Genomic DNA, 26,451 nt, shown 5'->3' with positions numbered 1-26,451 from the left:
CTAGCAACAGAACTACATTATCCAAGCAAGAGGCACTACTTGAGTCAAATGCTTGGGTGGGCAGCTGTGTTTTTACTGTTATCACGACTCCCATCAGTGTTTTGGTGCTGCTTGCACCTGAGAGGAGAGGGCATTCCAAAATCAGGGTGATCCTATGGAGGTGTCAGGCGTCAGAGGATCTAACCCCCCTCTGCTGCTCCAGAGAAGCGGACACGGAGCAATGGATCCAAACTACAAGAAAGAAGATTCCACCTAAATATCAGGAAGAACTTCCTGACAGTAAGAGCTGTTCGACAGTGGAATTTGCTGCCAAGGAGTGTGGTGGAGTCTCCTTCTTTGGAGGTCTTTAAGCAGAGGCTTGACAACCATATGTCAGGAGTGCTCTGATGGTGTTTCCTGCTTGGCAGGGGTTTGGACTCGATGGCCCTTGTGGTCTCTTCCAACTCTATGATTCTATGATTCTATGATAAGCAGGTAGCCAGGAACGGATAAGACATGGAAAGTTCTTACCAATGCTATTTATTCAATATTCACAGAGAGAGGTTTAGAAATGCAGCCTCTTGGAGTAATGGCGTTGCCCTGAGTGAGTCTCCACCTCCTCCCTCTCTCCCTTCATGTGTCATCACTACAGGTGCTGAGAAGTGCCCTCTGCCTCTGAGCTTTCTGCTCTCCTACTTTCAATGCCTGCCGGCTTCTGGGAGGGGGGGGCGGTTTGGAATGCTTTCTAAAGACACTGTGTCCGTCAGCCCCTCTGGTGCTTCTTCTTCCTCCTCTCCCATTATTTCCCAACTTTCCCCCTCATCTGTCTCTGATCTGTGACCTCCCTCAAATGCCTGTTGTAATTCTGAACTGTCTTCTTCTTCTCTGGAAGGGTCAGGCTGAGGAGGTGGTCTCCACCATTCTTCCTCTGCCCAGTCCCTGACAGGAGGGTGCCTTCTCATGAGTTGCTACACAGCATATCTCAGAAAATTGTGACACTATGAGAAGACAATCCCTTCACGATTTCAAAGTTTCCCAGACTTTTAGAGTGTTTACCGCACACTTAAGCACAGTTACTTAGCAATGAGCTCATCAATTTCAGTAATATTCATCTCCGAGTGTAAGTGTGCATGGAATACCAACTTAAATCCGAATTAAGTAGGCTGCATTTTGGATTCTCTGAACAGCTCACCCATCTTAGTCTTAGGGTAGAGTTTGCTAACACCCCCATATGCATGTGTGTACACACACACACGAGAATGATTAGAATGAATTACTAGGCATAAAATCTCTATCTGTTTGTCTCTTTTTTAGGGTGTGAATCTTTTCAAAGTTATGGAAGCCGGTCACTTCATCTGCACTGCCTTGAACAAGCAAACAAATTCTAAAGTTGCGCAAGCATCTTTCAGTAGCTGAGCTGTAAAGTTAACTATTTGTCTGTCAATATGCGCTACCTTGTTTATAGCTGCATAAGGTAAACCTATAGCATATGACAAATCAAACCATTTGGGGGGGGGGTGCAGAATAGTCAATATTGTATGTCCATGGCGGCAGAAAATTTAAGATCACAGTGTAAGTTCCTGGGCCTGGTCACCTGACAAAACCCTCTCCGTATTTTCTCTGGGCCCCTGGAGATTTCCTGGCTACAAGCGCAAGGCCTCTGTGAATTGGCCCTCATCATGCTCCTGAAGTGATGTTAACACTCTGCCCGTGGGGCCACCTCAAGGAAGTGTTTGAGAGGTCAGTAAAGCCATGCACGTTGGTTTACAGGAGTGAGGAGGAAAATCCAAATGCCTGTGTATTCATCTGAGCACACCTTGAGGTGAGTTTCTTGTAGAGAGGAACACAAAAACCAATGTCAGACATGCTCATCTTTAAGAAGCCACAGGTTTGTTTCCACAATTGTGTAGGTGGGTGGTTTCTGGTGTCATCCTGCTTTAAGACATGCACCCTGACCAAGAAAGGTAGAAAGCTTTGACTAAATAGCCTTCGTTTGAGAGACTCATAAGCTTCTTCTAAGACATGATAAATGGCAGCTCTGAGCACGTAAGGATCGTATTTCATAAGGAATATCCCGCATGCTTTAATGCCAGCTCCAGGTTTTGGGAGGCCCTTGGGTGAGACACTTAGTGGGGGGACACTCCTCTTCCACCAATATTGTCACCAACTGCTCCTTCTCCTCTTCCTCTTCCTTGGTGCCATCGGCTTGCTTGTCAGGCAGAGAGCCAATGAGGATTCAGGAAGTGGCAGCTGCTCCTCCCCTTTATCAGCACAGCTAGTTTTTGCTTGCTTGCTCCCTCTGGGCTGAGGGAAAAGGTGGGTAAATTAGCAGTTTCCAATGGCCAAAAGGGGGAGCAGGTTGAAACATCTCTTTTTGGTGAACCCTCTTCTGGGTTATGGTTGTTCGGCAGGGGGCCAGGCTGTGCTGAACGTTGATAGCAGCTGTGACCATGCCCAGCATGACGATTTTGATTATGTATGTATGTATGTATGTATGTATGTATGTATGTATTGTGATAGCGACACATGAAAGCACAGCCTGTCAGGAACAGAATGACCAGCAGTGGAACTGTGTGTGTGCTACATATTTTTAAAGCTGACCACCAGGCCAGCAGTCATGTACTTTAAAACAATTTGGACACTCTTTGAAAATTGATGTTGACTTTGTTGCCTGCCTTGGACGGGCAAAAGCAAGGGAGTTTGTTGAGTTGAAATTTAGCTTGGCGGGTCGCAAGTTGCACTATCTTCAACTGTTATTTCAATCCACGTTGGACGCAAACTGACTTCAGAGTTCTAAAGATAGCAAGTATATTCTTACATCTTAATCAAGCCAATTTTTTTTTAGTGTTGTATAAATATTTGCAGCCGTCAATGAGGTCCATCGTTGTGTGTGGTCTTGCTGTTGTACATTTTATTACTCCAGATTACCTCTTTTCATTTGCCAAGTCAATTACGCTGCGAGCAGGGAGCCAAACCCGGATTTGCTATGAGTAGCATTTTTGCAATGTTTTACTATAGTTGACATCTGTTAAGTATATGAATGACTTTATCTTGTTCCAAGAATTTGTAGGGGATGGCAGCCTGCCATGTTTTGCAAATTTATGGCGCCCTCCTATAGTTGTTACATACACTAAATTCATTGCAATCTGTTTTTCTTTCTTGCTGTCCAATTTCCATCTTTTCGGTAGGAAAGTAAGGGGCTGGTATGCAAGCTTATTGAAATAATGGAAGTTGCACGGTAGCTGTGTTCGTTGGATCACTCCATTGCACAATTCAGGCCAAACTAGATGTTATGTTAGTCACATAATTTGCAGTCGTGCAATGTTAATTTCAGCCACAACTTGGATTGGGAATGTGGTGTAACTTTAACCCTTTGCACCCACTGCGGCGCCCCATCAGCTGCTATTTGCCACCCGCCTTGAGCAAACGGAAATGTCCCCATAGTACTTTTTTTTTGCTGGGGGAAAAATTTGCATTTATGCACATTGTAGGTGATATCCAACAAGGTCATATTCATAGAGTAGACCCATTAAAACCACAATGGACTTCAGTCCACTGATTTCAGTGGGTCTACTCTGCGACTAACAATGGCTGCTAATCTGTCATTTTTACCTAGCATAAATCCACTGTTGGGTCAAGAAAGTGCCTCTTAACTATCCTAACCATTCAAGACTTCCCCTTTTGTGGACTTTTGTAAGATGAATATTACAGTGGAGTGCATTTGAGTGCAATCAAAGAAACTGCACAATCATATATAAATCAGTGAAAGCCACTTGAAAAATAATAGAACGTAATACAGTCTAGTTTTAATCTTTTTGAACCCCCAAAACTTTTTACAGTGCAGACTTTTGTTCAGTAGAAGTGTTTTTCTTAACCCTCTGGATATCCTTTTTATTGAGCATTAATCATGATGTGTGCTTTGGGACAGGGACCAGGATAGGTGGTGCAGGGAGTATATCATACCCCTGCCTGGGGTCAAAAACAGGGCCTGGGAGGCAAAGGAGGTGAACCAGAAATTCCCTGGGACATCAGAAAACATTTGCATATATTGTGTTGAAGACTAGCACTTAACATTTTGTGTTAGCCTACATAAAACGCCACAGCACTCTACTTCCCTGCCCATTTCCTCTTCTGCCAACGTGCCTGTGCCAACTTCTCCCAGGCATTCTGGAGAGGTGGCACTGAAGTCCTTGTGAGTGGGCAAGAGGAGAAGGTGGGCTTGCCTCTCCTGCAGGTGATGTGCTTTGCCTACTTGAGGGGACTGCTGTCTGCCGGTGAGGGGCAAAACAAATTTCAGAGCTGACTTCAACCCACCTTCAAACAGAGGAGGGCAAAGTAGCTCATTGCCACCATTATCATCATGAACAGATGATATCTGGTAAAATTATCTTTTCCAAACAACTCTCCTAAGATTCAGTTAATATTTGCATTGATTCAAATTATATTTGTAAAGGTATAATAAAACAAAACCAAATGCCCCTAAGATATTTCATAGTGCTCTGCTTTATTAGTACTGTGAATAGAAGATTGGATAATTGTTCATCTCTATGTATTTTAATTTGGTTCTTTTTCTGTCAAAAAGTGTTCTTCATTTGGAATTATTGGTTCACCTGAGAAACAGTGTCAGTCAGATATAATGAACAAGGAATTGTAAAGTCTATTTACAACTGAGCACCACTCAAATTATTTCAGCCAACGTACAACAAGCTGCTTCGCATTTCTGCACCCCAGGAGTACAAACAAAAGTTTTGATTTATTATACCATTCTTTGACTACTAAGTCATGTGAAAAGTTGTAGCATATCTCGCTGAATGCATCTGTTATTTCCTTGCACCAGTATATAGACTTTTATCTTAGGAATCAAAAAGAACACAAGGTGAAAGCCTGATAATATTACAAAATAGTACAATCATTACCTACCGGTGACCCACCTGCAAATAAAAGCGTTAATATCTGCTTGTCTTTCCATTTAGTGTTGACATTATTGGGCTGTAATAAGCCATACTGAGAGGGTACATTTACCTCTGATTGCTTTTTTTCCAAAAAATCACTTCTTCCATCAGCTTTTATGGGTAATGACTCACAACGGATGGAGCTCTTTTATGTAACCGGGGAGATCGATTTTTTCTCTCTGCTGTTTTGGCCAATTCAAAATATGTTCATCCAACCTGTTTTAGAAAAAGCTCTCAGCAGACCTGATTTCAGCACATGGTGCCTTTAGGCAGCTGCCAGGATCCATTTCTGTGCTGGTGATGCTTACCCTGACCCCTTGTACCGGGAGGGGAGGACTCCATTTTAACTTCCTGCAGCACACTTGATGCAACATAACGACCCAGCCATTTTGGGAAGTTAAAATGGCCACCAGCACAAATTCAGAATGCTGCCTGCTACCAATACAAGGCAGGAGGGGATCCACTCTGTCCTGAGCCCCCTCAGTCCTGGAGCTGGGCCTGTTTCTCTTATCATTTGAGTCTCTTAAGCTCTAATATTTGTTTCCACCTCATGCCTTTGTCTCCACTGCACACAAAGCTAAATAACTAGCTAGCATTATTATTTAAATAGGATTTCCAAGGCTGTAGGCCTATGCCCACTGACCTGTGTCATTTGAGAGGAAGGGGCAGGCTATAAATTCAATAAAATAAATGAATGAATAACCCACCATCTTCTGAGGGAGCCTGCTCCACTATCGAATAGCTCTTCTTAGAAAGTTCTCCTTACTGTTTAATTGGAATCTCCTTGTAATTTGAATCCATTGGTTCAGGTCCCAACTTCCAGAGCAGGAGAAAACAAGCTTGTTCCATCTTCCCTGTGACAGCCCTTCAGATATCTGAAGATACCCACCTCAGTCTTCTCTTCTCCAAGCAGCTTCCTCCTCCTTCTCCTCCTCTTCTTCTTCTGTCATTTAGTCGTGTCTGACTCTTCATGACCCCATGGACCTGAGCACGCCAGGCACTCCTGTCTTCCACTGCCTCCCGCAGTTTGGGCAAACTCATGCTGGTAGCTTCAAGAACACTGTCCAACCATCTCATCCTCTGCCGTCCCTTTCTCCTTGTGCCCTCAATCTTTCCCAACATCAGGGTCTTTTCCAGGGAGTCTTCTCTTCTCATGAGGTGGCCAAAGTATTGGAGCCTCAGCTTCAGGATCTGTCCTTCCAGTGAGCACTCAGGCCTGATTTCCTTCAGAATGTATAGGTTTGATCTTCTTGCAGTCCATGGGACTCTCAAGAGTCTCCTCCAGCACCATAATTCAAAAGCATCAATTCTTCGGCGATCAGCCTTCTTTCTTTCTTTCTTTCTTTCTTTCTTTCTTTCTTTCTTTCTTTCTTTCTTTCTTTTTCTTTCTTTCTTCTAAACATACTCAATTGGTCACCCTCCTCTGCACACAAAATAAAATGTGTGACAAGTTAATGGGAAGATGGGTAAACGCTACCCAAACCAATCAGAACAAATGCCCAGCAAAGACTACACATAGCCTAGCCTTTGCATAAGCAAATCAGGATGAATGCTCAATAAACAGGTTATCTGGAGGAGCCCTTATACCGCAGCACCACAATCCAACACGCGCAATATATGGAGATTGCAGACTTCTGTGCAGCTCTTCCCTGCTGGATAGGGAAAAGTCACTCAGATGTCGGCTGTCATATGGTTCATACTGTGTTATTTGTGGACTATGTTATGAAAGAGACAGACAAAGCTGCAGAGGTCCTGGTCCTTCAAACTCTTGCAGAATTTTAGCACTCAAGGCGATGCTCTTCCTTCTGCAGGAACTTGCCCTTTCATTTCAATGGACGGGCAACTATGTGCAAACAAAGAGATTCACACTCAGAGCCGGTCACTTTCAACATAAGTGAATGGGGAAACCACTCATGTAGGAACTCCCAAGTATGCATCAAGTGTGAACATGGCCCTAGATCAGGTCAAAGGACTACTCTTCTAGAACAACTGACTACTTGCTTCAGAGCAGTGTCTCAGTTTTGCTGCCATTTCCATGAATCAGCTAAACAACTGTGACAAAGTAGATAGCCATGTACAATCTGAAGATCTCAACCGGTGAACTCAGTGTACAATGACTACACATTTTCCAGAAAATTCATGTTGCACCTTTGACTATTTATTTAGCCTATAAGAACTTCAGGGTAGAATATAGAATTTCCTACGTATCTGGTTCCTAATGTGAATTTACACTGGTTTACAGCAATAGTGCATTCTTACTCAAGCTATGTTCTGTGTATATCTAGAGGAAAAAGAAAAAGCAGTCTCGCCACAGAATCAATAGAAATCTGGCATGTGTTCTGAATAATGTTGATGCTGTATTTTCCATTTAAATGGCTTCTTGGCTTTATTTTTCCGCTGTGGATACTGACAGTGCAATTAAGTGTTGGGAAAACTGTCGATTGGAATCAACAGCATTGTAGCTTCCGGGCTGGTGCCAGCTTCAATAAATGAATAAAGATTGATTAGCATTTCTGTGTCAAACTTGGTTGCTGATTTAAGCGGAATGGGAAAATCGAGGTTACCTTTATCATTGAGTTGGAAATGATCTCAGAGTCCACCTACTCCAAGCCTGTCCAGGTACATTCCTGATAGCTGGATATCCAGCCGCTGCTTTAAAAACCGCAACGAAACAGAGTCCACCACCTTCCTAGGAAACATGTTCTGTGTTGCAGTGGGAAACATGCACTCAAATTATTGGCAGGAGTGCTTTCCCCCCTCCCTCTCAGCAAAACAGAAAAAGCCTCAGACAGATTTTTACTGTGGAATAATGCACGCATTCTGTCAGCACATGCACTTTGGGCTGCCTGACAGAACTTCCCCTCCCTCTCCTATTCTTGTGCGTGCCTCCTAAATCTGTTCTGGGTTTTCATACAACCCTCCAGAGTTGATTTGGGGGCATGCATGGGGTGCTTGTGGGATGAGAAGAGGGAAGAAAGGTTTCATTCCACAAATATAAATCCTTGGACTAATGGAACAAGTCCATGGGATGCTGCCCTGTGGTTTTAAAATGCGATCTACTCAGCACATTTTGGTCATTTTCTTCTGATGACATCTTCCCTAGCTGTCACACACACACGAGAGAGAGAGAGAGAGAGAGAGAGAGAGAGAGAGAGCATAATGCCAAAATAGTATTCTAAGTGGGTTTGTAGTTTTAAGTTGTCACCAGCATTAGATATACTAAGTCTCTTTTGTCCCCCACCCTGTAGGGAAAATTTCACAATGGATAATCTTGCCTCTCTGCTCTTTTGACTCTTGGGTGCTGCCTTTCTGCTTAGTGTCTGCTTTCTCCTTACTTGATTGTGCCAATGGAGCTACACAGCTAGAAGAGATTTGGCATGTCTTTGTCTAGTCTTTGTTTCCACAGCTAGAAAGGATCCACCACTCCCATAGCAGCGCTTGTGAGATGAATTCATACATCATTATAACATCACTTTTGTTTATTTTTAATAGCAATAAAAAAACCTACACCACTGAAAACTCAATAACTCTACAAGAAGTGTATTTTGCTGCTTCAACTATTTCCCAAAGTAAACCTGTATCTCAGATTAAGGATCCTTTCCCCTTTTAGTAGAATAGATACAAAGCACAGTCAGGAGGTGTTTGGCCAAACCAATTATCAAGCAGACAGTACACAGCGGGAGAGGTGGTGGCAGGAGGGAATTAGGGGGGAAATCCCATAGCTCAAAGATAGCACATGTCCTGTATCCGAAAAGCATCCTGGTGCAGATTTGCTAAAAGAGATTCTGCAAACCAGTGTTAAAGCATAATACTTGAAAGGGTCCTAATGCTTAGAAAGGTTTGCTGGTTGAAAAGGCCTCATTACAATCCCAGCAGCAGACAGAGCAGATTTGTAGTGCTTTCATGAAATAGCATATCAAATGAAGAACTGCAAAGAGTCAGTAAAATTAGCCCAGCCATATGAAGATCACAGTGGTACCACTCCTTTCCATGCCACTAGTATGATGTGAGAAGGTGACTTGGGCCACCCAAAAGGACCCTCATGCCTTTGCATGCCAGCATAAAACCTTAGGAAATTGCATTACCAGGGGAAGTTGCTGCTGCGCTTCTCAAATTTCCTTGTGGTGCAGGAAGGAGCAGGGTTGCAGCAGCCCCTGTGCCAGAAGTGTAACACAAGTCCTGGGATTTAGGTTTTAGCATTTGCATTCCAGCTACAATGTGATATACATGCAGGGCTAATGCTCATTTGGGCCGGGCCTCAAATGTAGATATTTGTATGTTTTTGACGTTTGGTAAGTTTTGCAACTTGTTTTTCTGTGCATTGGACTAAAATGTGATCCGTTCTCTCAGCTTAGAGCTGCAAATATGAGCAAATAAGAGATGCAATCTGGCAAAATACTTTTTTTGTGTATTAATGGACAATAGACTTTGTCACGGTAAAGAGTTTAAAACCTTCATAGGTATTAATAAACTAGGGCCTGGAACTGGGGTTTGTGAAAGGAATGAAAGGGCACTTTCAATATGCCTTGGCCATCTCAAAAGCAATAGAGGTACACCCTAATGTTGTACCCTGTCCATGAGAATTTCACTGACATTTTCTCTTCCCTGTGATAATTTTCAAATGCAATTTCTTTCCTCACTGACTGCTCGAGAATGATTGAAAAAATGGAGAGGAAATTTTCAACACAGCGGTATGGCAAATGCTGGGCTGGAAACATGTCATGGCCAAACGTATCATCCTGTAGTATATCATATGTCTCAATCTTAAATTCAACACAGCAACACAGTACTGAGGCAAATAAAGCAATTACAACTCCAGTGGTGTCCTCTCTTGTAGTAAGCTCCCCAGTGTTTGCTGAAGTGGAACAGCAGTATTACAGGCCATGCGTTCTCTGAAGAGAAATTTCATGGCATATGAGCACCAGGTTGGCTAATGAGGAGAGCCTGAAATAGCATTATCGACGCAGTCGGTGATCCACGGTCGTCGAGGCATCATGAGCTTCTCGGATAAATGGGCTGGCGAAACAGTCTTGGCCTGATACACAGTTGTGCAAGCTCTGAAAACAAACACATGTGTGTTGCATTAACATCATTCTCTATACCCATGAAACACGAGCGACACAATCTACTTGACCGAAATCAATAGCCATTATCACTTGCTGTGTAAATGTTGGGTATGACCCATTCACAGTTAAGCACTTTGAGCTCCCTTTGATTCCCAGGAGAAAGTTAAACATACAGCCTGTCATTGAAATAAATCCACTGAACATTAACTGGATGGTGTGCCTTCTGTTTCAGGGCAGCTGGAGTCTTTTAGGTCATAAATTGTAAGTGTTCCTCCTTAACTGCTTATTTTTTAGAGTATGGAGAATGGTTGTTTTTGCTGAGGGCCACTTTTTCTGTCAGTAAACATGCTTATGGTGGGTGGGGCCAAAGCCATAAATGGGTGGAGCTTGAAGGATTGCATAAATATTCTTTATGTCACCCAATTTTCTCTCTTGCATGGGTGTAGCTGGGGTGGGGGGCAGCTGCCCCCCCAATCAAGTAAATAAATAGAAATAATCAGAATATTTGAACTAGAAATGCTTGCTGAGGTCACTTGGATGATGTTGTGCCATATTCTGGCGATGCGATTGGCAACCCAACTGAGTGATAGGCATGGCTTCCACAAACTGACCAATCACATTGCAGGTAGCTTGGTTCTGCAACAGGATAGGTGGGTGTCCAGCCCCCACCCCCAACATAAATCCTGGCTATACCCATGTTCTCTTGCATTCCACACGGGATGGGGGGGGCTGTTTTATGGTTCTGAACTTTATTTTACAGTATAAAATAACACTTTCCCCTAAATTTAAGATTACACTTTAACTCAGCACATACTGCCTTATCTGATACATGCAGTACACAATTCATTTCATTTCTCATTCAGTTCATGTGCATTCCTCATGTGTCTTTTCTGTTTTACTGGCAATCGTGAAACTCCGCTTGTCTTAGAACCAAACAGGAAAAGGGTTCCGCAGGATTCAGAAGCCGCACACTGTGGAAACAGGACGTTCTCACACATTTCCTGTGAAGCCCTGCGTTCCCCACACAAACATTGCAATTACCTGGTCTTTAACAAAGTCAGCAGGATTATCGCCAGCACCAAGATTATGCAAGAGGTGTATATCATTATCACGATTGTGTCCGCTAAAAATTAAATTATGGAAACAGAATTAAAACATTGATCAAAGAGTATTTTATGCAGTCACTATAGTACAAATTAAAACCAAATATTCACTGTCCTCAGCTTAAAATCTCCTAGGGTCTCGATCACCATATTTTATTTTTTCTTTCGGCTTCTAACAACTATCCCTGAAGGAGGTTTCTATGTTAGGTTTGCTTCCAGGATTCTTAATAATAATATTTAAAAGTTTGGTTTGATTCCTTTCCTTGACCCCTTGATTGGTGCTTTTTTTTTGTCCTGTGGGAGTCTATGCATCTCATAACATTGTGGCTCTCCAGTGACCTTGATGGGAGCTTTTTCATTCTTTTTTTAAAAGCCAAACTTACTGTACAATGAAGACCGTTCTCCAGTTACAGGAAGTATTTTTCCAGGTAGAACCATACGGGATGAGTAAAGGTCAGCTTTTCCACCTGATATCTGAGCTGTAAATAGAAGAGGATATAAAAAGAGAGCAATTGTGTGAAAGTCAGCAGGGCCTGCAACAAAACGCTGGACTGTGAAGTGCTTCTGTCCAGGATTCCACCCTGTCATCTGGGCCCTTTTTCAGGATACTTCATTCCACCTCCTCTCAGATTTCTGTCCCTTTGCCCACTGCCGCAACAGCCAGCCAGTAACCTGTGCCAACTGAGCATCCATTCCCCATTGGGTAATTAAAAAACCACAAACTCTTGTAGAGTCCCCCCCCCCTTAAATGTTTTGTGTACTTCTGCAACTCCTGGGAATCCTCTAAACCTGCTGGTGCCTTGCTTTTTGTGTGCCTGGTGCCAATTTTGGTGGAATTCCCATTTTATCATAAAGTCATTTAAAAACAGGAATCTTATTTTTCCTGTTAGCAAATGAAGCAAACTATAAGTTGCAAATGGTTAACTGGATGACTCATTCATTCGTTCCCACATAATGGGACCTCCTGGCAAAGGTACAAGGCAAATTGTAAGGCCTGGGCAGGTTGATTAAGAGAGAGGTGCTCCTTTGGGTTAGTTCAACTTACTGAAGCAGGATTTGCTGTGGAGGATATGATAGAACCACTTGCATGCAGTCTGCTTAGCCAGTGGTGTTGTGTCACAGGTACACTCAACTCCTCGAAGGACAGACCCCCACATTCCGACATAAGCAGCTCGGCACTCATCACTGTCGGAACACATCAGATCATTTGCATCCAAAGATTCGAAACAAGCTGTATCTTCAAGGCATTGTCGGGCAAAGGGTTTTAAACACTTAGATGTAAATGCTTCATACTTGGCCCTGTGGAAAGAGAAATGTGTGTGCATTTTATTCTTCCTGGTATTCCCTTTCATCTGGGACACGGGTGGCGCTGTGCTCTAAACCACAGAGCCTAGGGCTTGCTGGTCAGAAGGTCAGAGGTTCGAATCCCCGTGACTGGGTGAGCTCCCGTTGCTCGGTCCCTGCTCCTGCCAACTTAGCAGTTCAAAAGCATGTCAAAGTGCAAGTAGATAAATAGGTACTGCTCCAGTGGGAAGGTAAACGGCTTTTCCGTGTGCTGCTCTGGTTCTCCAGAAGCGGCTTAGTCATGCTGGCCACATGACCCGGAAGCTGTACGCTGGCTCCCTCGGCCAATAAAGTGAGATGAGCGCCGCAACCCCAGAGTCGTTCACAACTGGACCTAATGGTCAGGGGTCGCTTTACCTTTACCTTTATTCCCTTTCATGTATAATTCAGGGGGAGCTGAAGGGTAGATTAGCAAATAACAAAAGGAAAGAAAAATGAAGAATTTCTTGTAAGTGACAAAACAAGGAACATATAGCTTGGACATGTTCATACCCTAAAGCCTCATACCCTCAATGGGGAGCAATGTTTGGGAAGTTGAAGCTGGGGAGGTGGGTTTAACATCTCCCCCGCCCCCATGTGCTATGATCCTCAAAATCGAAGATAAACAAGAGACATTGCTGGGTGAATGGCACATAATAAGCTATAACTTGACCCTAACTCTGCTCTCAATGCAAGCCTAGAACTTTTAGACCTTGAATGGTCCTGTCTGCTACTGGTGGCCCAGTCCTGTCATCTCCTATGGCTTTATTTGCCTGCAGTGTTTTCAGTGTTAATCTGTATGCACCTCTATGTTAAATTATGCATATTGATTATTTTTACATCTGTGTAGATGTGCTCATGTGCTTTAGCACTAGAGTTATGTCATTGGAGAGGCAACAGGAACAGCTGGAGAGGTATCAGCAGCAGGGAAGAGTGTATCAGCCTTCTGAAGCCCCTGCTAAGATCCCAAATCCTTTACTCTGCTGAGCATCTCCAGGACCAGGATGAAAATGCTATTAAAAAGCACCAAGTCCCATGCCCAGCCTTGTGGGTAACACAGTCTTAAAGTGCATTATCTTCCGGTTAGACCGGAATTTCCTGAATGACAGAGATGGTTAGGAGGAAGGCTTAAATCACAGAAAAACCCTCTTACAGCTTTTGATTGTGGTGTAGGTTGGAAAGCAAACATTATGTGCTGCATTGTGAATGAGCAAATAAATAAGAGATCATCTTGGGTTCCTTGTTCATTTTTATATTAAACACACATGTGCCAGCAGTCAACCAAAAATGTGTATTTCCACTTACCGGCAGATCTTGTTTCTTTGGCATGTGTCAATTACACTGAGGCATGAAGGAGCTGGGACCATATTGACTCCACACAGTGTGCCATGAAGGAATCCCTTGGCTTGGCGGCAGTTTTCATCTGTCGGCATGCAATCACAAAAGGTCAACAGCAGGGCTACGTTCAAAGGCATGTTTTCATAGAAGGACCGCAGGGCTGCTTGGCATCGATTCCAATGGCACTGTGTTGCATTAGCTTGGCAGGCTTGAAGGTAGCGAGATAGTTGTCTGTTACAGACTCCATCATTGACACAGTCCACTTTGACTTGGAAGCAGGAGCGCAGGTGTTTGTATTCTGAGGAAACAGCAAAATGATCACAAGACGATAGAGATAGGGGTACGAGGAGTGATTTTGAAAGCACAACAGTTCTCAAACTCTCCCTTGAATTTGTGACATGACGGTCACTCTACCATAGGCAACCCATTTCTATTATCTGGAAAAAAACACCCCATACATTGAGGTGGCGAACTTCAGGCCTCGGGGCTTAATATGGCCCTCCAGACCTCTCAGTTTAGCCCTTGTAACTTTCCCTAGGCCATCGCTATTTCCAGCTCTTGCAATGAGCTTGCAGTGTCTCATTCTGCACGGGGTCAGGAAGCTGGATTACTCATAATTTATGTGGGCCACAAAGTTGAAATCGATACAGGGTATAGAAACGTTTAAAAAGTAGGCTACTGTTTACCATAGTTTGAAAGAGACGATGACTTCCACTGTGATTTTATTTTCAGGTGATCTACAACGAAGGAGATACATATTATACAGATTACATGTTGTAAATTAATTGTAGATTTGAAATGGAAGCAGCAGTTTGCAATGAAACACAATGCTAAGAAAAAAATGATGATCAGGTTATTTGACGGCCTTTAGCAGAGGCATTCCTAGTTTAGAGCAAAGGTGGGGCTCATTTGGTGCTCTAGATGTTGTTTGACTCTAGCTTCCATCAACCCCAATAGCCAAAGACAACGTTGGAGTGTGGAACACAGAGTAACATCAACCTTACCTTTTAACCAGGCTTGGTGTCAGTAATCAGTATATTCAGACAGCTGATAGGACCCATGGATGGGGTCCTGCATAAACTGCAGACACCAGACTGTTACCTGCTGGTTTCTGCTCGTAGCAGCAAAGATGATCTCACTACCATCTTTGTTCATCTTGTTTGCATGGTCAGATGAGGCCTTTTATATTTCATTTTTAAAGGCTAAACACTTCTGACCATTGCCATTGGGATGGATGGGAACTGTAGCTTGCCATAGCTCCTGATTCAGTGAACAGGGCAGGAGAATAGATGCAAACCATATGAATTTAAAGCGTTGTCTGACATTGACTCACATGCACTGATTGCATAATGCAACAGCTGCAAGTGTTGGGACAAGTGTTGTTCATGTCAATTGCTGACTCCTGCACCTGCTGTTTCCTCTTAGCATTTACACATCAGCTTCAATTTTATCTGAATTGCCTAGAAGAAATCCAAACATAGGAGTAACAACATAACTGAGTAAATGATGTTTGAGTTACAGCGAGCTACAGCAACGTGGAATTAAAAACAGAGGGAAAGCAAATAACTCTCTGTCTTTGGGCTTAGGTACACAGTCAAGATTCAATGGTTATTTGAGGAGGTATCTAGCTGAGGCAACAACCATTATCTATAAAAAGAATGGATTAACGCAAGAACATGAGAAAAGCCCTTCTGCATCGGGCCAAAGACCAGTCTGTTCCTGCAATCTGTTCTACCCATGCCCAACCAGTTGCCTATGACATACCCTCGAAGTGTCCCAATTTTCCAGGGTCAGGCCCAGAGTTACAGCAGCCATCTTGGTTTCTGATTTGACCCCAGAATGTCCAGGTTTTCCCTTTTCCTTCCCTCCACATCTTGGAGAGCAATTTTAAGTGCTGGAGAGATCAGACTACCCCTTTGTCCTTTTTGGAAACAGGAACCTTTGGAGTGCATTTGTGTGTCTGTAGGTGCAAAAACAGAGTCCTGTTTATACCGAAAATAAAATACCTGCACCAAATGAAGGAAGCTGGCATACAAAGCCCTTCCTATAATTTTGAAGGAAAATGTAACCAATCCACTTGGTTACATCCTCCAACACTGGAGGTGGAACATAGACTTCACAGCTCGTAGCTCCTGATCTTCCTATCCTCCATGGATGTATCTATTCCTGTCCAAGTGAGTGGCCATCTCTACATCTCTTGTAGGATTCTAGGGTGTTTCCTGCCACATTGTGGCTGACTATGTTTGATCCTGCATGGAAGACCTTGAGAACAATGCAGCAGAAGTTAGTTGTGATGCCACACCTTGACACATATTTGCACAAAAGCAAGTCCCGTCGATTTCAACAGTCCAGTCTTATGCATGAGAACCTGTAAGCAATGCACACAGAGGTCACTCGGACTCCGTATAAGCATGATAGCTTTGGGCTTGAATTTGTGAGCAGTGGTGTCAACAGGGAGAACCCCAACCCAACCCGCCACCAGTTTTTCTGCATTTGTTTTTTAATTAAAATGTAAAAAGTGGCGCTTTGTGCCATCACACCTATTCATTTCAAAGTTGCTAGGAACAGTATCTTTGAACTGGTGTTATTGAAGAGATGACTCTTCATCATTTACCTGCATCAAAGCCTGCATAGGTTTCCTCCTGAATGGCAGAGGCTTGGTATTCCTGGGTGTATTGTACGCATGTGTTGTTAAATATATGCTTCCATATTTTAGTGCATCTTTTATGCAGTGGTTCTGGGCATATGCAGCTCCCCAGGACTGTTCTCCTTAACTCCTTCCATGCTGTGAGGCATTGCTGTACCACCACACGGAGGCCACAGTTTGCTACTTTGGTTCTGCACATTCTCTGGAATTTCTTGTACTGCAAGAAACAGGTGTCATCTCCTCGGCATATTTCCTTTGCAACCGCGCAGTCAGTTCCTAACATGCCTGGGTGCACTGTCTCTTGCAATTTTGTCTGTGGCAGGAATCCTAACTGGACATCTGTGCTTGTGTAAAGCTTCGATTTCCCTGTGCAAAAGAGAATTTGTGAGCAAAATCAGTTGGATAGATCATGCTCGCGGCTGCATCTTTCAAATGCAATCAGGCTGATTGTAAAAACTGATAAGCAAAGGAGCAGCTACATGAATTATGCTTTGTAAATACCTCCCCCTCCCCCATGATTATTTGGGATGGTACCAGGGCCATCCCAATATATTTTGCTGCCTGAAGCGAAGGATATTTACAAAAAAGCCAACTAAACTGGAAACTGAATCTGACTTTTGACACTGTCCTCCGCACTGCCCCTGAAGATAGCAGGCTAGCTATGGGAGTGCAGGACTGTTCATGTGAAACACACGGCTCTGACCTTACTGTACCTTTAAGCATATGCTGCCTGAGGTGAATACCTCATTCTGCCTATTTGTGAGGCTGATCCAGGATAGAACCTTCCCTACAAAGGCACCCAAGGGTGGAATTATGCCTCATGGAGTGCTCTTAGATCTCTCTTTTTCTTCCATCAAACATTAATTGAAGACTAGTTTATTCCTCTCTGCTTTTTATGTTAATCAAGGTGGTAGTTGGAGTCCATACCCTTGTCATTTTGCAGGGTTCATTGCTGGTCTTAAATGGTTGATGAATTGGCTTGGATCCTAAGGGAAGTTCATGGAAGGAAGTCCCCCTCCCCTCCTCTCCCCTCTTGCAGCTTCCTGTGCCCCCCCTGAAAAACTTGAAAAGCTGTGGGGTGGGGTCTTGGGGAGAAGGGAATAATCCACTGGTTTTGTCTGGATTTGAATGGTACTTTATTTGTCTTGAATTTTGGACTCTGATGACTACTATAATTGCTTAGGAAAGTCACAGTCTCCCAATTAGAGGTCAAAGATCCATATAACATTTGAATCCGATAGTTTGTCAAAGCTAAACCTTTAAGCCACAATGAACATAAGAGCATAACAAGAGCTCTGCTGCATCAGACCAAAGATCTTTCTAGCCCAGCATCCTTCTTTCCCCAGTGGTAACCCAGATGCCCATGTCCATCATGCAAGCAAGACATGACCTCTCCCTCAATCATTCCCCAGCAAATGGCTGAGAGCCTCTGATCCTCGAAGTACCATATTGCTCCCATTTCTAGCAGCTGCTAATAGCCATATCAGGGCCATGATTACACTGCATTATTTTGTTCTAGAGAAGAAAATAATCTGTTACCTTTATTCCCAAAACATTGCTTGCCAAGCAACGCTGTAGTGCTGCAGTTATCGTTAGTGCAGGTGCAGTCTTTAAATTCTGGGAACTGGTCAACTAAGAACTTGACTGTTTTATTACAGTTGGTCGAATCTTTTACTGTGTAGTTGTTGCCTGGATTTCAAACGCAAGAATGAATCTTAATACTTTCATTAATGTTATTATATTTATTCATTAATGTTATTATATTTATTTATTAATAAATATTTATTAATATCCCATCCCACCTTTTCAACTAACTTTTACTCGGAGTAGACCCATTGAAACGAATGGACCTGATTAGTCATGGGCATTCACTTCAATGGGTCTAGCGGGAGTAAACATTGTGACCCAATATAAACTACGGTATGAAGTAGCTTGTATGAAAGGAATCCCGTAGCACCTTAAAGGCTTGAGTGGCTCAAAAGTTTTCATGGACTAGGTACCATTTCACTGGATGAAGTCATCTCTAGTCTATAAAACACTAGACCACCACAAAATAAGAACACACCAACAGAACATGTGCCTGTGAGTATGTACGTGTAGATGCCCCCATTTTCTTTTTTCAAAGTTAAAATCCTATTGATTCAACCCCACACTCCACTTCTGGGCTAGCATATTCCTTGGGTGTAGCTTTTAAGAAAGGGCTCTCTGCAGGTTCAGTCCTGTCTGCTGAACTGGAAAGTGGAACGATGTATATGTGCTTCTTCTGTGGCTGATCAAACACACTCTCCATTAAGTATTTTCTCAACAGTTTCCAATCATCAGTAAATGTGCCTGTGTGTATCTAAAAGGGATTACTCTTTTTAAAAAAGTTGCTGCACTATTACCTGAAGTGTGGAACATTCTGGTTGCTGACTTTTATTTTACTCTCACGTTTTTCAATACCATTTTACTATGTGACTACTGATGGCAAACATATGAAGTGGTGGTTTTCTCACTCAGAATACCCATATCATGGACACCATCCTGATAGATGCTGTTTCATACTGCATCACTTGCTTTGTGGCCTGTTGGCTGCATTTGGAAAGGATGTAAAATGTACTTGCTCATCAAAATAAGAAAGGGACATTTTAGTTTTTGCTTTTTTTTAAAGAATCAGAGACTTGTTGAAAATATAAGTGCCAACCCACCCCACCCCTATCTTTTCACCTTTTGTGTTAACATCTGGCCTCCAGGAGAAAGATCAGCAGCTACTGAGAATTCAATTATCAAAGTCACAAGACTTTCATGTAATCTGTGCATGTTTAGGACATGTGCTAAATTGGTGTACATTTCTTTTACAAGTTTCATGAGGCTGATTCAGCCTGTTGATTCAGCTGTTCAATTAAAATGCCAGAATTTCATTTATGTAGGAGTTGGATTTTTTTAAAAAATAATAGCTTCCTGCTATTGTTGAGTAGAGTAACTCTTAGCAACATAGATTCACTCAAATAAAAAGTATGAGATTTCACCTTTGTATATATTATACTGTAGATACTACTACTTTGGGGATTTAGTATAGATTCTATTAACTTTAAACTGGCTGTATATCTTAACCTAATACAGTGGTGCCTCGCAAGACGAAATTAATCCGTTCCGTGAGTCTCTTCGTCTTGCGGTTTTTTCGTCTTGCGAAGCACGGCTATTAGCGGCTTAGCGGCTATTAGCGGCTTAGTGGCTTAGCGGCTATTAACGGCTTAGCGGCTTTAAGAAAAAGGAAACAAACTCGCAAGAACTCGCAAGACGTTTCGTCTTCTGAAGCAAGCCCATAGGGAAATTCGTCTTGCGAAGCAGCTCAAAAAACGCAAAACCCTTTCGTCTAGCGAGTTTTTCGTCTTGCGAGGCATTCGTCTTGCGGGGCACCACTGTACCTAAGTCTGACACACTATAGGTTATATCTGTCAGTAAGTGTAAGGAAATTGTTCAGAAGAAAATCAAGAGCTATATTCTGGGGTGGGGATGGGGAAAGATGGAGTCTCAAATGTATTACTGAACTTAAGGAGCAACCCATAGGATCAGAGCCACGGATCCTCATCTCAAAAACACTTAGATTTCCCCCCAATTTTTGACAAAGGAATTATGTATGATCACACTCTGTTACAAAGCTTTTAATTCCAAACCACTGCAAACAAACAGCCCCTCCAGATAGTCTATTTGTTGAACATTCATTATTCCTTGTGCTCATGGTGTTATCAGGGCAATTGTATGCATTACTTGGAAACCATTTGTGCCAGCAAAAGTGTTGCAGGCTCAGTTTGATTTGTAATAGGTGCATGCCTCGTAGTTTCCTGCTGAAATTCTGTATTCCTTTTGCCTCCTTTTATAAATTTCCCAACAATAGGCATCTCCCCACTCACCCACGTGGCTGTGTCTATACATGTGGCACCAGGAAATCAATCAATCAATGTAAACTGCAAAAGGGGGCAATAAGGGCTTGAAAATAATGGGAAAACTGTAAAAAATGGCATGAAAAGAGCTGGAAAACCACTAGCAATCCCAGGAGCCTTTGCACCGACCTTTGGGGCCTATGGAAATTTGGAGATTGAGAACAAAGGTTTGGAGGGAGCGATTGTAGTGGAGTTTGGTGGATTTTGAAACGAAGCAGAGTGGTTTTAAAGGTTTTTTTAAAGGGTTTCCAGACATTTAGAAGGAATTTACAGGTTTTTTAGATGGTGTTCCTCACTATGTGTGATTTCATGTATACACATGATACCCAGGAACATAACCCCTGCTTAACTGAGGAGACGCCTATATTCACAAAATGTATAGGGAATGCTTTAACAACTTTTTTTTCATGGAAACACATCCCTGGGGCTATCTGCACACCTTTGTCCATCTCTCTCCACCCCTGAACATTTTTTGTATGATCAGAATTAGCCCATATTCAATGGCGCTTTCTCCTTAATAACTGTATTTAAGATTCCAGTTCCTGTTTTCATTGAGTATTTAGTCAGTTGCAAAGATGTAGAGTTTAGCAACCTGCCCAGCAATCCATGGTGTAAGGAGGAGCTCTGGCAGGCACATGCACCTCTCAGTCTATAAGATCTTTCATATTAATTTCAATGAATGTGGAATTAGACATGGAAGGGTGTGTTTCTATGGAATGCATCCGTCTATGGTGATGATGCCCACCTCCATAGGGGTACAGGAAATGAGTTCTCCTACCACATGTCTGGGAAATGAAGAATTCCCTTTTAAAATTCAGTTCAGCGTTTGTTTTAATGGAAGCTGATTAGACAAGGAATGCCGCTTCTCTGAAATCATAGAGAATCTATGGCTTCTCCGTAGTTACCTGAAATGCAACAAACTTCTTCCAGCAAAGCCCAGACACTTTCACATCCATTTCCTGCAGCTTCACATCTCTCTCTCAGCTCTTGGCATTTGGAGGTCTGGAAAGCAGTTACATGCATGGAATGTAGTACCAGCACTGCAAAACAGATAATATAACCTTGGTGATAAGCAGTGGATCCTTTGCATTTCTACCCAATGTTTTATTGTAGAGAGCATGGAAGGGTAAAGGAGATACACAAGGTCACCCATGCTGAATTTCAGATACCCATGTTTAGATCCATCAGGGAACAAGGGACTCAGTCTTTTTTCTAAGCAGACTATGCTCTCTTCTCTTTGACCTTTGGCAAGTGTTTCTCCATTCTGTGCTTCACTCCAATCACCACTGCACTTGCTTCAGTCTGAGCTTCACTATTTCAAAGGGAGGTTCTAGAGCAAACTTTTAATCTCATGACTTTAAAAACGTGCGTGTGTGCATAATTAGTTTTGTTTTTTAATTTATTTAAAAAAAACATATTTTACAGGGATCTTCAATACAGGAAAAAATGACATATTATAGTAACAGACTATCAAGAATTAAGAAAAATTTTAAATATGTCAATATACGATAAGCCACATATACAGAATATATATATATATGCATGTGTTGTTATGTTGTATACATCCAGGCTAACTTGCACAGAGCACAGGTTCTAAAATGAGCTTTGCTAGGGCTCAAACCAGCTTGCAATTCATGTCCCTAGTAAGCCTAGCTATGTGGAAGGTTCTGCTGTTAATATGTCCATTAAGATTTTGGTGCCTGGGGAGATGAAGCAGATATAATCCATTGCACAGACAGCACTCTTAAAAGTCCCACGGCAAACAATGGGACTTTGAGTGCTGAGGTGCAGGTCTACTAGCTATTACATCAGGCAACAGCAGCAGGAAGCCAGCAGTTCCATCTGACTTCTCCACTCTCTCAGCTGTCATTGTGCAATTGCAGTTCCATCAGGAATCAACGAAGACAGCTGTGTGAAATGGATCTCTTCCTCTTCCTCAGACACTTAGAGTTAATAAGTAAAAATAAGGGGATTGAAAAATGTGGGTTTTATGGGAACATCTTATTCTTGTTCTGCAGCTTCCTATAGGCCTGCTACTCTGTTCCTCCTCTCACCTACCTATCTCAAGTCAAAGGGAAAAGTCAACAGTAGTAACAATAGCTTTTCTTGTGGCCTGACATGCACTTAGACATTCCACTCAGCAAACAAGCATGTGTTTGTTTAAACAAAACCTCCCTTTTTCAGATCTACTTGATAAGTTACCTTTCATAGTACCTTTAGGGTGATCTGTCACTGTACTGCTTACAGACTGGAACGGGTCATCACTCAAGCCTAAATACATTGGCTAGGTGTCACTCTTGGCAATCAATGAAATAAAATTAAATATGTAGCACCATAGAGATAGCATTTTAGTGTGAAGCTGGCACCTGCTCTTCAACAGCTTGCTCTTCATGCCAGGAGCGCATGAAGAATGTTCCAATCACACATTGCCTCTGGGAACAAGAAAGCCACGTGACTCATGAAGCATCAACCGTCATGAGCATTTAAAGGATTAGCCATGTTCCACAGAGCACTAGTAACCTTGGGCACAAAAGAAGGAGCAACACACTGCTAAAGAGACGGGACAGAATGGGCTGAGTCAGACAAACAGTTTTGCCTCCCAGTACACAATACATTCCCACTGGTAATAGAAATCTGAATGAAGTTTTGCTCTGCAATATGGTCATAGAGACCGGTCAGCCATGTGACAGCCATGTGGTCCTTCAGTCATCTCACTTCGATTACATTTTCTTAGTAACTGCAAATGTCAATTTAATTGGGGATAAACTCTGGCTAGCTGACTCAATGATACATTGGGCAATAGATATTGGTCATAATATAGATGTGGAAGCATGGGAACGATGTGGAATATGGATATAAAATTTACAGCATGCTATGGTCTAAGAGGGGACATGGGTGGCGCTGTGGGTAAAACCACAGAGCCTAGGGCTTGCCGATCAGAAGGTCGGCGGTTCTAATCCCCGCGACAGGGTGAGCTCCCGTTGCTCGGTCCCTGCTCCTGCCCACCTAGCAGTTCAAAAGCAACCCCAGAGTCGGTCATGACTGGACCTAATGGTCAGGGGTCTCTTTACTTTACTTTATGGTCTAAGAGAAAATTATATGAAAATGATATATTGATGGTACCTAACACCGAGTTAATTGACAAAAGAGGAAGAAGGTTCTTTTTATCATATGTGGTGGTCTTGTAGTAAGGTTAAAGCTAACTGGGAAATGATATTTAAAATAACATTTGTAAAAAGACCAGAAGCCTTCCTTTTGGGAATTATATCGACAGAACTACCCAAACGGTATAGAAATTTATTCATGTATGTGACTACAGTGACAAGAATGTTACTTGCCCAAAAATGGAAAGAAGAAAAAGTCCCAGCAAAAGAAGAATGGATACAAAAACTTACGGAATATGCAGAAATGGTGAAACTTACTAGAAAACAGACTTTTTTTATAAAATAATGGACATGGTTTATTGAATATTTACAAATAAACTGTAAACACATGGGCACATTGGCAGGATTGTTGTAATAACCTGCAGTTTTATAAGAGTATATATTTATAGTAGATGAATAAATGAGCAAATTAAGTTAATTTGGATATGCAGAAAATATTTTTAAAAATTTAAGGAACCGCAGAAAGAGGGGGGAGGAAGTCAAGTTTTGAAATGTTGAAATTATTGTAAAATTATTGAAATGTATAAAATTGAAAATAATAATAATAATAATAATAATAATAATAATAATAATAATAATAATAATAGGCTATCTGAATCTACTGAACAAAATTGCTCATGCTAAGAACAGTGGGCTGTGGTGGGATAGGAAACTGCCCTCCTCACTACAGACCTTTATTTGATCATATTCATTTTTTCAATTTTATATATTAAATTTCTATTCCCTTCGTCTGAGGACCACAGAGCTCTAAATTAGCACATTGCTTATATATATTTTTTAAAGAAAATAGTTCCCCTTTACAGTCACAAAGACTAAAAGCAAAGTTTCTGAAAGCAAACAAAGCAGCTGCCATTTCAACAAGTTTATTATGTTTGAATAGGAGAGGAGCAGAGAAGGAGGAAAATAAAGTTTAACTTATAGCAAATGTGTGAGTACAAAGTCTATCCTTTATATTGCGTACAAAAGGAGGGAACAGTACAGTAAGTGGTAGGGACCATATGCACTGTCCAACGCTGTGCCCTCCAACAGGCTGCTGAGACTGCGTTCCTATAGGCACACTTAATTCAGAACAAGCCCCAGTGAACACAGTGCGACTTACTTCAGAGTAAGCGTGTATACGATTGGGTTCCACGAGGAAGAACTCTGCAGAACTTACCCAGCAACAGAATGGAGTTCATCGCGCAAGGCAGTCCTGAGCTATTGATGCGGAGCACAGTAAGCTGCAGGTTATCGCCTGATGCTCTCTGAAATCTCAAAACCTCCGAGTCGTTTCAGCACCACGCCGCGCTGGACAGCTCTCTCCCGGCTGCATGCGATTGGTCCACCTTGGCGCTGAAAGAGTGAGCCCGTTCTGGTGGGACTCCCCTCCCTGCTCCCGCTTGCTTTAAGTATCCCAGAGAGATAGGAAAGCCAACCCTCCATTTCACACCTGTTGCAGATTTCCGGAGTATAGTATAAGCTGCCCTGACAGTCGCTTACTATATACCTTGCTGCCTGCGAGTCCTGATGAATTATAGTCTTCTGAGCAAATGCCTGGTGAGGCAATAGTTCAGTCGTGATACTGTACCAAGTTAATGATGATAATAATTTCCTTCTGAAGATACCATTATTAGAGGGGTTGGGCTTCCCACTCTTTCAAAGCTAAAGGGAAAATCTAATCTTGCAGGTGGAAACCTGCAGGCGGGTGGTTGCTGTTTTCCAAAGTACCTTCTAAGGACCTTTAAAACCTGGGAGTTGCTGCAGGATCTGCTTCTCTGGGGTCCCAGGAAACCCTGGTGACATGAGAAGATGAGTTCATGCTCTAGCTATGTGGGGCATACCAAAATAGGAGGGCACAACTCAATAAAGATGGGCTCACAGTGACACAAACATTTCTGAAGCTGAGTAGCAGGAGCCCACCTGTGAGACAGAGGGAGGTATAATGCATTAGATAAGGAGAAGTGGATGGGGGTCAGACCATTGGACTATCTAGTTCAGAAATGTTGATCCTGGCTAGCTGTGGCTCTCCAGGGTTTTAGTGGCTCTCCAAGCCCTACCTGCAGATGTTGGAAATGGATCCTGGGACCTACTGCATGCAAAGCAGATGTTCTGACCCTATGGCCCTACAGCTGTGGGTTTGGAAATGAAGAAAAGACCAAGAGAGAGAATGGCACAAAACTTGGAGCAAATGATTGGATTCCTTGAGTGCAGCCATCTGGGCACATTGTTCATGTCAATAAGTTGGGAGGTATCAGATGACTTCCTCATGAAGTCAGATGTCCTATAGAATATGCCTTGCATATGGTCAGTGGCAGGTCTGGAAATGGGAAAGCAAAGTGAGGCTGACACAAAACTTCTATGGAAGCTAACCTGTTCAAGCAATGAATTTCAAGCCTGGATCCTGGGCTTAAGACTTTGGTCAGCCTAGGGATGGGTGGCAGTTGTATACAGGGCTCCATTTTGAGTCCCTTTGCTGTCAAGTTTTTCCAGAATACACCATTCCCCAGTTTTCCATTCCTCTCTGTGTGTGTCCCATCAGCATTGTTTGGCACTGAGCATGCTTAGCCCTTGTTGAACTCTTTTGGGGTATGTTCCCCCACCCTTTTTAGGATTCTCCCTGCTTTTTAAAAAAGTTCTGCCATTTTCCCCAAGCCTGCAGATGGGGTGGACTTTAGTCTTTCAGATTTCAGTGGTGTCCTGTGCAAGGTCAAAATTCGGCACCCACACGACCTCTCACCTCCCTTTTTGCTCAGTTCACTACATCATAGTTGGTACACACTGCAGCGCCCCCTAGACTTGATGCCCAGCACGTCAGAACCAATCGTGCTTTCCTAAATCCACCTCTACTGCAGATATCTTCCTTGATATGGCTGGTGCCCTTTTGAAGAAGAAGAAGAAGTTTGGATTTGATATCCCACTTTATCATTACCTGAAGGAGTCTCAAAGCGGCTAGCATTCTCCTTTCCCTTCCTGCCGC

The 26,451-nt window shown here is 42.7% G+C and overlaps 2 protein-coding genes across 2 annotated transcripts in view; one reads left to right on the top strand and one right to left on the bottom strand.

Moving 5' to 3' along the window:
• Nucleotides 1–7,441, top strand: part of HMGCLL1 (3-hydroxy-3-methylglutaryl-CoA lyase like 1) — a 60,638-nt gene extending 53,197 nt beyond the window's left edge. The window contains exon 9 of the mRNA XM_083495679.1: nucleotides 1,294–7,441. Within this exon, the coding sequence (XP_083351805.1) occupies nucleotides 1,294–1,395 (102 nt within the window). The 3' untranslated portion in view covers nucleotides 1,396–7,441. The remainder of the gene's footprint in view (nucleotides 1–1,293) is intronic.
• A 959-nt stretch (nucleotides 7,442–8,400) lies between these two features.
• GFRAL (GDNF family receptor alpha like) lies at nucleotides 8,401–26,411 on the bottom strand. Its single transcript, XM_083495619.1, has 10 exons — nucleotides 24,652–26,411; nucleotides 21,237–21,371; nucleotides 17,948–18,097; nucleotides 16,376–16,774; nucleotides 14,448–14,498; nucleotides 13,729–14,059; nucleotides 12,146–12,399; nucleotides 11,484–11,579; nucleotides 11,039–11,120; nucleotides 8,401–9,988 (listed from the first exon to the last, which is right to left on the bottom strand). Exons 1-10 carry the CDS (start codon nucleotides 24,671–24,673, stop codon nucleotides 9,862–9,864), a joined length of 1,647 nt encoding a protein of 548 aa, XP_083351745.1. The 5' UTR covers nucleotides 24,674–26,411; the 3' UTR covers nucleotides 8,401–9,861.
• Nucleotides 26,412–26,451: the final 40 nt, after the last annotated feature.

This window comes from Podarcis liolepis (genome assembly GCF_965112155.1).
Source record: "Podarcis liolepis genome assembly, chromosome: 3".
Lineage (NCBI taxonomy): Eukaryota > Metazoa > Chordata > Lepidosauria > Squamata > Lacertidae > Podarcis > Podarcis liolepis.
The sequence above is the reverse complement of the archived record's forward strand: the minus strand, read 5'-3'. Positions and strand labels throughout refer to the sequence as shown.

Bases quoted from the DNA above. Each gene is read 5' to 3' on its own strand.
- GFRAL (XM_083495619.1), bottom strand. From the start codon at position 24,673: ATGAACTCCATTCTGTTGCTGG. The intron at 16,775-17,947 runs GTAACAGATTAT...TCTTTTGCACAG, and splicing joins GCAATGTTTTGGGAATAAAG to GGAAATCGAAGCTTTACACA. The intron at 11,121-11,483 runs GTAAGTTTGGCT...TTTAATTTTTAG, and splicing joins AGAACGGTCTTCATTGTACA to CGGACACAATCGTGATAATG.